The sequence below is a fragment of the Hyperolius riggenbachi genome, chromosome 4 (genome assembly GCF_040937935.1).
Source record: "Hyperolius riggenbachi isolate aHypRig1 chromosome 4, aHypRig1.pri, whole genome shotgun sequence".
In the NCBI taxonomy this organism is placed as follows: Eukaryota; Metazoa; Chordata; class Amphibia; order Anura; family Hyperoliidae; genus Hyperolius; species Hyperolius riggenbachi.
This window is the reverse complement of record NC_090649.1, coordinates 56168664-56181114: the sequence shown is the minus strand read 5'-3', so window position 1 is coordinate 56181114 and position 12451 is coordinate 56168664. Positions and strand designations below refer to the sequence as shown.

The 12451-nt window shown below is 43.3% G+C and overlaps 1 protein-coding gene across 1 annotated transcript in view; it reads left to right on the top strand.

Moving 5' to 3' along the window:
- Window positions 1–11931, top strand: part of LOC137571225 (histone-lysine N-methyltransferase 2D-like) — a 117205-nt gene extending 105274 nt beyond the window's left edge. The window contains exon 7 of the mRNA XM_068280068.1: window positions 7849–11931. Coding sequence (XP_068136169.1) covers window positions 7849–7887 — 39 coding nt within the window. The 3' untranslated portion in view covers window positions 7888–11931. The remainder of the gene's footprint in view (window positions 1–7848) is intronic.
- Window positions 11932–12451: the final 520 nt, after the last annotated feature.

Below are 12451 nucleotides of genomic sequence, written 5' to 3'. Positions count from 1 at the left end.
CAGTCAGAAACACAGGACACAGAAGCTGCAGCTGTTGGGAGCTCTCTTCTCTTTCACACACAGAGCTACACATAGAGTTAACTGATCAAGTGTGAGGGGAATTTCCCCTCTCCTCATGGCTCAGTTAGCCATAAGTTTTGGCCTCAGTAAACTTTGAAAGTATTTTGCTAACAGTAAACAAAGAAGCTGCTACTAAAATGTATACACCAGTACTTAGCAGCACTTCCCAAACAATTCCTGTGTCAATTGAAAAAAATATGTGAATCAATAGTATTCCTTTAACCATTTCAGCCCGCGGGTGTTTTTCACCTTATGGACGAAAGGAATTTTCCCATTTCAGCGCTCCTCCCTTTCATTCCCCAATAACTTTATCACTACTTATCACAAATAAATGACTTATACCTTGTTTTTTCCATCACCAATTAGGCTTTCTTTGGGTGGTACATTATGCTAAGAATTATTTTATTTGGAAATAAATGTACATTGTTTCAGTTTTACATCCATCGCTAATTTTTATCCCATACATTTATAATAATATGCCCTTTTGACATTCATATAAATTTTTTTTTATCCCCTAAAGTCAGCAGATGTAATTTTACTATTTGGCCACAAGATGTCCCAGCTGAGCAAAATTCTATGTAGCGTACAAGTACGCTACATAGGAAACCATGTGTTGCTACATTGTTACTAGGGAAGTGACGCAGGCTTCAATGGAAGCCTGCATCATGGATGGGCTGCGGGGAGAGTAATGAATGGGAACTCTGTTCGATCGTGCTGAGGAAAGCGGCGGAAATTGTTGGCGGGAGAAAGTGCATCGTCTCTATTTAAGAACAAAAACAGTGTTCATTCTCAGCGGACATGTACGGATTGGCACAGGGGACTTTTGTCCCCTGCAGCCAATCCCCCCTGCTAGCAGCAGCAGTGTGATCGCGGGCATCTGCCAGCACAATCGCCTGCAGACCCCCGCAAACTGCAGGGACGTGACTAGCGTGTCTCTGCAGATGTAGAAGCTGCCACTGCAGACGTGAAGCTCACGTCCGCGCGGCATAAATGTTTGACAATTTCCATCTGCATACCTCCCAACTTTTTGACGTACGAAAGAGGGGCACTTAAGCCACACCCCTGCCACACCCCTAATCACGCCCCTACCACACCCCTTGCCATGCATACCATAATGATTTCATAAGAAAAATATGTTGTTTTATAATTTAAATCACACTTGTCCTTTCTATTCTGGTTCTTTTCCCTTCATATTAACATTTGGATATCCTACTAATATAATAAATGAGAAAGTTCGGATGTTTGGATATTTGGATGTTTGTTACTCGATCACGCAAAAATGGCTGAACGGATTTGAATGAAATTTGGCACACACATAGTACATTACCTGGAATAAAGTATAGGATACCTTTTATTCCCATAACCAAAAAGGGGGCGGAGACAAATACAAATTTCACTGGAAAATGTAAACTGCAGCCATTCTTACACTGTTAATGGCAGGGTTCTCAAACTTTGCACAGTTGGTCGCTGGGTGACTGGGATTAATATTCAGAAAGGTGGGTGGAGTCTATAAAAGCCAATCAAAATGAACCTATTGATTTTCATGGGGAATATTTACATTGCTGCCATTCTTGCACTGTTAATGGCACAAGCAGGGGCGTAGCAATAGGGGTTGCAGCGGTAGAGACCGCATCGGGGCCCTTGGGCCAGAGGGGCCCCAAAGGGCCCTCCCTCAGCAACAGTATTCGCTCTCTATTGATCCGGTGCTCATAATAATAACTTCTATAGATGCTTTGAATACTGGTAATCATTAACAAACTGTTCCCCATCCCCTTCTTGCACCTCTGACACTGTAGTTGCCATTGGCGGGTTTTGGTGCGCCGTATCCATTGTTATGTATAGAGTGCTTGGGGGCCCCATTGTAAACCTTGCATCGGGGCCCACAGCTCCTTAGCTACGCCACTGGGCACAAGCCTCAAACCTGGTACAGTTGATCATTGTGTGACTAGGGTTCAATTTCAGAAAGGGGGTGGAGCCACAAATAGCCAATTAAATTTGTTTCATTTCAATGCAAATTATTGATGCCAAACACCGCAAAGATCACAAACTTGGTAATTGATTAATTGGGTGTTAGGGTTAGAAAAGTAGGCACAGCCAACACCAGCCAAATACATAAATGGGCAACGCCGGGTCATAAGTGGGCGGAGACAAATACAAATTTTACTGGGAAAATGTAAACTGCAGCCATTCTTACACTGTTAATGGCAGGGTTCTCAAACTTTGCACAGTTGGTTACTGGGTGACTGGGATTAATATTCAGAAAAGTGGGTGGAGTCTATAAAAGCCAATCAAAATTAACCTATTGATTTTCAAGGGGACTATTTACATTGCTACCATTCTTGGACTGTTAATGGCAAAAGCCTCAAACCTGGTACAGTTGATCATTGGGTGACTAGGGTTCAATTTCAGAAAGGGGGTGGAGCCACAAAAAGCCAGTTAGATTTGTTATATTCCAATGCAAATTATTGATGCCAAACACCGCAAAGCTCACAAACTTGGTAATTGAGTAATTGATTAATTGTGTGTTAGGGTTAGAAAAACGGGGCACAGCCAACACCAGCCAAATACATAAGCGGGCAATGCCGGGTCATAAGTGGGCGGAGACAAATACAAATTTTACTGGAAAAATGTAAACAGCAGCCATTCTTATGGTGGCCACTAATGATCCAATCTTTTTCATCCAATCTTACCAAATCTATGTAGTATAAGGGTAAATTGAGTGAATATACTGAATGGATACTTCAGGCAGTTACCTTATATTACATATAAATGGTAAGATTGGATGAAAAAGATTGGATCATTAGTGGCCACCTTTACACTGTTAATGGTAGGGTTCTCAAACTTTGCACAGTTGGTTACTGGGTGACTGGGGTTAATATTCAGAAAAGTGGGTGGAGCCTACAAAAGGCAATCAAAAATTACCTATTGATTTTTCAGGGGAATATTTCATTGCTGCCATTCTTGCACTGTTAATGGCACAAGCCTCAAACCTGGTACAGTTGATCATTGGGTGACTGGGGTTTAAATTTATAAAAGTGGGTGGAGCCGCAAACAGCCAATATAAGTTGTTTCATTTTAATGCAGGTTATTGATGCCAAAGACAGCAAAGCTCACAAACTTGGTCATTCAGTAATTGATTAATTGTGTGTTAGGGTTAGGAAAAGTGGGTGCAGCCAGCACCTGCAAAATACATAATCGGGCAATGCTGGGTCATCAGTAGGCGAAGACAAATGCAAATTTCACTGAGAAAATGTAAACTGCAGCAATTCTTACACTTTTAAAGGTAGGGCTCTCAAACTTTGCACAATTCGTCACTGGGTGACTGGGATTAATATTCAGAGAAGTGGGTGGAGCCTACAAAAGCCAATCAAAATTCACCTTTTGATTTTCAAGAGGGAATATGTAATTGCTACCATTCTTGCACTGTTAATGGCACAAGCCTTAAACCTGGTACAGTTGGTCATTGGGTGACTGGGGTTAAATTCAGACAAAGGGGTGGAGCCACAAACAGCTAATCAGATTTGTTTAATCTCAATGCAAATTATTGATGCCAAAAACAGCCAAGTTCACAAACTTGGTTATTGAGTAATTGTGTGTTAGGGTTAGAAATAGTAGGCGGAGCCAACACCAGCCAAATACACACCTGAACAATGTTAGGAAATAAGTGGGTGGAGAAAAATACAAATTTCATTGCACAAATGTAAACTGCAGCCATTCTTACACTGTTAATGGTAGGGTTCTCAAACTTTGCACAGTTGGTCACTGGGTGACTGGGATTAATATTCAGAAAAGTGGGTGGAGCCTATAAAAGCCAATCAAAATCCACCTATTGATTTTTAAGGGGAACATTTAATTGCTGCCATTCTTGCACTGTTAATCACCTGTACCTGGTACAGTTGGCCATTGGGTGATTGGGGATCAAATTCAGAAAAGGGGTGGAGCTACATCCATTCAGATTAATTTTATTTCATTGCAAATTATTGATGCCAAAGACCGCAAAGCTCACATACTTGGTCATTAAGTAATTGTGGGTTAGGAAAAGTGGGCAGAGCCAACACTAGCCAAATACATACCCGGGCAACGCCGGGCGTCCAGCTAGTAAGAAATATATCCAAAGTTTGGAGTCTCTAAAACACATTTTTCAGGAGAAAAATACATATATATACATCTGTCCTGAAAGAGGGACAAATGATGGAGAAAGAGGGACAGAGAGATAGAGTTCCCAAAGAGGGACTGTCCCTTCAAAAGAGGGACAGTTGGGAGCTGTGCATCTGTAAGAAGCTGGTTCCTCCCGACTGCCATGCTGATCCTCGGTTTTTAATGTTTTCAGGGTTACTGACCAACATTTCCAGTGGCCTCATCCTCCTGATTGCTGTAGGCTGATAGGAAAGTCTGAATATGCTCGATTTGTTCATTTCATTCCATCACCGCTGTACTTCAGATGTGAAGTCGTGGGAGTTGTGAGCGAGCGGTTAGATCTGTGCGGCAATCTCCGCGGTATACGGCGAATTTAGGCAACCTTTCTATCACCCCAGCATGGCAACATCCGACTTTCAGTCCGTAACTCTGCATCATGTTGATCAGCAGCCTGTGGTTTCTATATGCCTGAATCATTTCCTCTGCCGGTTATAATTTATCTCGTTACATTGCAGAGCACATCCGCTGTATAATATCACTCAGGAGGAAATTGTACAAGAGCAGCAGGTAGTGCAGGTCTGTTTGTGAATGAGGAGCTGGCAGGCCTGGATATAGGCAGCGTAGGCCGCAGTGTGGAGGTGGTATACTGCTCACTGCACTTCTCATTTCATTCAACTTTCATGCGCAGGTCTTCAAATGACAATATAAATCCAATACCAGTCAGATCTCTTCTGTTAGTTATGAACTGTGTGTGTTGCCGGATATCAGGCAAGGCCACAAAGGCCATAGCCTAGGGCACCAGGAAAGCAAGGGGTGGGCTGTGGGCAGCAGGGTGGCAGTAGCAGTTAGCTTGCCGAACATTCATCCTGCTGCACAGAGTTGGCACATAGCGGAGGGCGGCTACCAATAGCCAGATCTGGCACTCGGTGGATGAAGGGGCAGCGAACGGGAGCTTACAGGGATCTCTGAGCTGCCTGTTACTCATGGAATGTGCCACTTGCCAAGGAGTTTACAATCTAATCCCTACCATCATGTCACACTAACTGTCCTCAGAGGAGTTTATAATGTAATGCCTGCCATTACTTCACTAACTGTCCTCAGAGGAGCTTATAATGTAATCCCTGCCATCACTTCACTAACTGTCCTCAGAGGAGTTTATAATGTAATCCCTGCCATCATGTCACTAACTGTCCTCAGAAGAGTTTATAATGTAATCCCTGCCATCATGTCACTAACTGTCCTCAGAGGTGCTTCCTGCCATCATGTCACCAACTGTCCTCAGAGGTGCTTCCTGCCATCATGTCACCAACTGTCTTCAGAGGTGCTTCCTGCCGTCATGTCACTAACTGTCCTCAGAGGATCTTATAATGTAATCCCTGCCATCACTTCACTAACTGTCCTCAGAGGAGTTTATGATGTAATCCCTGCCATCACTTCACTAACTGTCCTCAGAGGAGTTTATAATGTAATCCCTGCCATCATGTCACTAACTGTCCTCAGAAGAGTTTATAATGTAATCCCTGCCATCATGTCACTAACTGTCCTCAGAGGACCTTATAATGTTATCCCTGCTATCACTTCACTATCTTTTCTCAGAGGAGCCTCCAATCTAATTGCTGCCATCATGTATTTACTGTCCTCAGAGGACCTTATAATGTAATCCCTGCCATCATGTCACTAACTGTTCTCAGAGGATCTTACAATCCAATGCCTGCCGTGTTGAGGGGGATATTGTCAGTTGTAGAATGCTGTTGTCAGGGGTCAGCCGGTCATAGTAAGCCTTGGGTGGTAAAAATGACAAATCCGGCCCAGACTGTGTGGCATCCACAGACCTTCTTTAATTGATATGACCAGTAAGAAGCCAACCATTTCATGTTGAGGCAATTTTCTCAGTAGTTTTATGCAACTTTTTGCAGCTTGGAATTGGCCTAATGAAATGCAGTAGCTAATGATGGCATCGACTCAAGTTTATTAACATATCATTGATCAGCTTCAGAGACGGAACAATGTGAAATGGGGCGTACGAAGGAAATCGCCGCCGGGAGACTTGGGCACAGGATACAGCCGTTACACGATTTATCCTGCTGCTGCACGAGTCACAGCGGTGTTAATTACTATTCCCCCTCCAGGTCCATGTGAATGGTGGGAAATTACAGTGTTTTAAAAGTAACTTCAATTCCGTCTTCTGATGGCGCTGAAGTTATTCACTGTGCGGCGCTATACCCATAACTCCTATTACGGTCCATGGTGGCGCCGGCTGCGCCCAAATCTCCCGCACTGGATTCCTAGGCAAGTAACAACTTTGGGCCTACCCTTGATGTCCACTTGTTTGTTCGTTTTTTTGGGGGGGGCAGAATTTGAAGGGGGGCTAGGGTCAATTAGGCCCCTGGTGTCTCTCCAGGCCCTAGGCAACTGCCTAAGTTGCCCTGTGTATGATCCGGTTCTGATCAGCTTTATTGAAACCAGTTGGATGGTGTGCATGTTAAGAGTACCACCCTTGACTTAGAAGACCAGGGTTTGAATCCTGCACCTAACTAACAAGGAGTCCTTAAAGAGAACCCACATGTGGCAACAGTGGTCTCCAGGAGACTTCCCCCTTCTTCGGTAACTGTTTTATTTTAAATACCTTCATGTACTTTTTCAGCACATCTCCAGGGAGGCCTTCTGAGTGTGTCCACAAGTAGCTGCAGCTCTCGTGTGCTTTGAGTCAGACAGGAGAAAAGCGCTATAGAATTTCATGTACTTTAATGTGATTTCTGGTGGCAAGAATGGATGCATACTTTTTTGCTCCCCTATGACAGCTATCTAATGCCGTATGGGGTGCCATGGTTCCTGCTTGCCTGGTCCTCCTCCTCACCCACTCTGAAGTTCTCTCCCCCAATGTGTTCTCTCAAACCTATTCCTGTGTGCAGGCTCTTGAAATATCTATTTGCCACATATAAATAGTGATGTTCGTAATCGACAAATTACGATTTCACTAAATTTCGTGTACATTTTCGCAATTACGCCTATACATAATTATGATTTGCATATTCAATTGATTTCCTCTAGTCATTCATAATTTCGCATACAATTTCGTGAAATTTCACGTAATTTCTTGCCGACTTTAGCAGTGAATAGCAAAACCCCCATACATGCTATTGGCGCCAAAATTGCTACATATGTTAAGCAGAATAGTGGGTATAAGTCACAAAAAGAATTTTTCAAAAAGACCTTGTAGTTTTTGAGAAACTCGATTTTAAAAATGCAATGAAAAATTATTTTTCTAAGTTTTGTGGAAAAAAAACATTTTCCTTTGCATTTTTAAAATCGAGTTTCTCAAAAACTACAAGGTCTTTTTTGAAAAATTCTTTTTGTGACTTATACCCACTATTCTGCTTAACATATGTAGCAATGTTGGTAGCAATAGCTTGTATGGGAGGTTTGCTATTAACCTCTAAAGTTGGCACAAAATTATGCTAAATTTCGCGAAAATTATAAAAAAATTACGCGAAATTTTGAAATATTACTATCACATACGATATTAATTAGGATTTTCTCAGACATTTTTGCATTACGATGCGTAATTGCAAATTTCGATGCAAAATTTCGCGTATGGGAAATTTCAGCCCACCACTGCATATAAATAACCCACGCTCTCATCTTCTGCAGGGGGACACAGAAGACCCAGAGATGGAGATGGAAGACTGAGCTTGCTTCTCTCCCTGGACTCTATACTACATGAAGGCACAGGAGTCACCCTGGCTGTTCACCGGCACCATTGCCGGCTGTGGATAGGAAGAGGCTGGCGTACATACGCTGATATGGCAGATCTGAGAAACCTGCTTCTACACAACAATGACTACAATGTAAATAGAATATAGAAATGAATGTAATATGAGATTAATCAGAGCCACGTTTTCTTGTCAGGAATCCGATGTATGGCCCAGTGGCGTGCCACAAGGCTGCAGCTGTGGCCATGACTAGGGGTGCCGCTATGGTGCTCAGCCACTGTGTTCTTCCACCTGGGACCTTTCCTCATAGTCTGGGCAACATTCAGGACAATAGCAGCAGGCAGTGCAGGGAACTGTACTACTTCCTGCACTAGATGTAGCCCCCTCCCCCTTCCTGTTCCGTGGCCAATGTGTCTCCTCACTCTCTACACACAGCCAACCATATCGGCGATCGCGATGACGTCATCAACGTCATTGACGTCAGGGGGAGTCCCGATCCTCCCCATAGCGCAGCCTGGCTGATTGGCCAGGCTGCGCAAGGGGTCTGCGGGGGGGGGGCCTCTTTTGCGGCGAATCGGCGGCGAGCGGTGGCGATCAGAACAAACACGCAGCTAGCAAAGTGCTAGCTGCGTGTTTGAAAAAAAAAAATATGCAAATCGGCCCAGCAGGGCCTGAGCAATCCTCCATGGCGGCATAGCCCGAGCTCAGCTCGGGATTACCGCCAAGGAGGTTAAAGGACAACTGTAACAAGAGGGATATGGAGGCTGCCATATTGATTTCCTTTTAAGCAATACCAGTTGCCTGGCAGCCCTGCTGATGCTCTGCCTCTAATACTTTTAGCCATGGACCCTGAACAAGCATGCAGCAGATCAGGTGTTTCTGACATTATTGTCAGATCTGACAAGATTAGCTGCATGCTTGTTTGTGGTGTTATTCAGACTCAAACGCTACTACAGCCAAATAGATCAGCAGAGCTGCCGGGCAACTGGTATTGTTTAAAAGGAAAGAAATATGGCAGCCTCCACATCTCCTCACTAAAGTTCTCCTTTAAGATCTGGCTACATGTTTCTTGTGGATGTATTTACATGATGTGAAGATGAAAAATGGTGTATGTATCTTCTTGCCTATTAAAGTGCTGACTAGTTATTGTATGTTCTATTTTCCATGAGTACCAACAAAAATGCCTAAAGAAAAACAAAAACCTCTGGTATACAACAAAAACCTAATTTCTGGCTAGACTTCCTCTTTAAAGAGAACCAGTCATATACAGCCACTTATACTGATCTCAACCTCCACTTTGAGGTTTCTAAAACAGTGTAGGTGTAGGCTTTTGGCATTGATGCTTGCCCTGTGCAGTTCTGCTTTGGTTCGAGCTGGAAGGACAGTAGCTATTTATTAAAGGACCACTTTCGCAAAAAGTTGTAAAATTTAACATACATGTAAACATGTACAAATAAGCAGTATGTTTCTTCCAGAGGAAAATGAGCTATAAATGACTTTTCTCCTATGTTGCTGTCACTTACAGCAGTTAGTAAAAATCTGACGGAATTGACAGGTTTTTGACCAGTCCATCTCTTCAGGGGGTATTTCATTTATTATTTTGAAAAGCACTCCCTGGAAAGGATCTATTAAATGATCCAGGCCAACCCCCTACCTGTTTGCGCACTACTCTGGCAGTTGGAATAAGCAACTGAAAATCACTGTTGATAATAAAGAAAACCCTAAGAATCCCCCATGAGGAGATGGGCTAGTTCAAAACATGTCAGTTCTGTGAGATGTCTACTACCTACTGTAAGTGACAGCAACCTAGGAGAAAAGTAATTTATAGCTAACTACACTCTGTGAAATGTACTTTTTATTGATATTTTTTCATGTGTTTCAAATTTTACAGAGGAGGGATTCATATTCTTACCGATGTGTACAGATTCTAAATGTATTTTAAAGGCTGTATAAACTGTAAGGCCCCATTCACACTGCACGCGTTTCCAGCCGCGTTTTGGAAACGCGTGCAGGTGGCCGACACGCACGACATCAGACATTGCATAGAGTGCAATGTCTGATGTTCACACTGCATGCGTTCCGGACCTGTGCGGTCCGGGAACGCATGCTGCACGCATTTTTTGCAAAAACGCGTGGCTGTCCAATTCACTTTTCAGTGATAGGATCAGCCACGCAACGCATACAAACGCGGATGGCGTGCGTTCGTACGCGTTGCGTTTCGCGTGCAGTCCCGTCCGCGTTTGTAATGTGAACGAGGCCTAATAATTTGCCATTTTTATTTTGAGTGAACCATTAGTTTTAAGTCTTGTACATGCAGCAGGTGTATGTAATTTGTGTTTAAATAGGTGTTTTATTTGAATATGAATATGAGGGTTTTTTTGTGTTTGAATCATGTTCTTGTCACAGTTACACAATGCATTTAATGGAAATGAGCAAAGCACATCAAATGCAGAGTAATTAAATATAAGTACATTCGTGAAAAAGTGCTTGAGATATGTGCATCATGTGCTGAGGCTGACAGTATTTCTGTTTTCTGCATAGAGTGTCTGAGCAGATAACCGTTCTCTCCTTTATTTGCCCACCAATAACTTAATTAGGAGTCAATCTGTTAATTTTTCCTGCACTTGGCAATAATATCAGTTAGATTCAGTAGAGTATAAATATGTATAGAAATTACATCACAGTAGTCTTATAGTGTTTCATATTCTTTTTTACTGTTAATCCATTAGAGCAAAAATTTGAGTGTAACCACACTTTAACCTCCGATTCGATTGTTCTGTTCGGGAGATTATACTGTTAATGGTTACCTTTAGGCCCCTTTTACACTTGCTCACTGTGTCCCCCCGCAATAACGCTTACCCACCGCAAGGGCAATGCAAGTCTATGGAGACTTGCACGCGTAAAGCAGTGCGACACGGTTCCCCAGAATTATCCAAACTGCCGCATTCCCGGCGCAAAGTCGTGACTACCGCATGGATTATGCAGCAATGCAAGTCAATGGGCGACGCAGTAAGGCCTCATTCAGACTATACGCGCTGCCATGCGCATTTTGGCTGTGTGTATAGTGTGCAACACGCAAGAACGATAGAAGGGCATAGACAGCACTTTTACCGTCCCCATCATATGCGCTGAGCAGTAGTGTGATGCGCTAACGCACTGCTGCATGCATTCTTCGGGAATCGCAGCGCAAATCCCATTCACTCCATAGTAGCGCAGATGGCGTGCGATCATAAGCGTTGCGTTTTCGATCGCACAGCCATCTCCACTAAATGATCTGAACGAGGCCTAAGTGTAAACGACAGAGTGCGGTGCGTCATGGCGCGCATGCACGGACCAGCGAAAATCCCAGTGACATACTTCCTGTCCAGGAGGAAGTACATCACCGAGTGGGGGCGGTGCTGTGCAGGCTGGTATCTGCGTGCGCTGCAATATACAAGTGTAAAACCAGCCTTTAGAGTGAAGACTCAGTGTATATATTTGTACATAAAATAGAAATGTCCTTTTACATAACATTCAAATGTCCATGTACACAAGCAAGCACTAAAAGTGGCCAAAGTAAGTACAATTATGAGACATGTTTTCCACATAAGCTCATATGGCATTGTACAGAGCGCATTTTACATGCACACAACACACAATTATCTTCATGTACTGACAAAAAACATTTGTTAATATAGCACACAAAATCGATTTGACTGCAAAAAAGTAATAATGCAAATCCATGATCCATTTTACAAAAGAGGAAAAATCTTACTGGCAGATTATATTATTACTAGGTGACCTAAGCCCGTTAAAAAACGGTTTCTAGGTCTCTTCAAAGCGCCACCACTGCCACTAGTCAGTGCGCATGCGCGCGCACCCATCCACCCGACTCCCTGGCCCGTCCTCCTGCCCCAGCGGCTGTCCGTGCTGCGCACATGCGCAGTAGCAAGAACCCCCGGACACAGGGGCAGGATGATGCAGGGACAGTTAGGGTTTTATTATATAGGATGACTGTATATGTAATATATTACATTTTATTTTCATATGTATATTTGTATTTTGTATCTTTATACAATAAACGTTATATATTTAGAGTTGTATGTGTTATGAGTTATCAATGTGTTCTGTGTTTCACCAGGGCCAGTTTAAGGGGCCCCACCGGCCCTGGGCAAGTTTAAGTGGGCCCCTCCCCCAACCCCCCAGTTCCATGGTCTTTATCCCACTGCTCCCCAGGGCTTCCTCACGTGTATCAGAATTGATCCTTCAACAATATATCATGTAGTTAAAAAAAGATTGTACACTTCCTGGTAACTTCCAGAATAGTGTATAGCGCCCACCAGTGGCTAAAAAGTAAAATTTAAAGGGGTTCTGTGGCCGTTTAAAAAAGCCCCCTCCATTCCTCGCCGCGGGTCACATCCAATTATTCGTCTAACTAAACGAAAAGCCCTGGCAGGTGACCCGTGGCGAGAAACGGAGAGGGCTTTAGTGATGGTGCGGGACTTAATAGCTGCAGGGGAAAGTAGAAGCCCCAGGTAAGTGACACTTTTTGTTTTTTTATA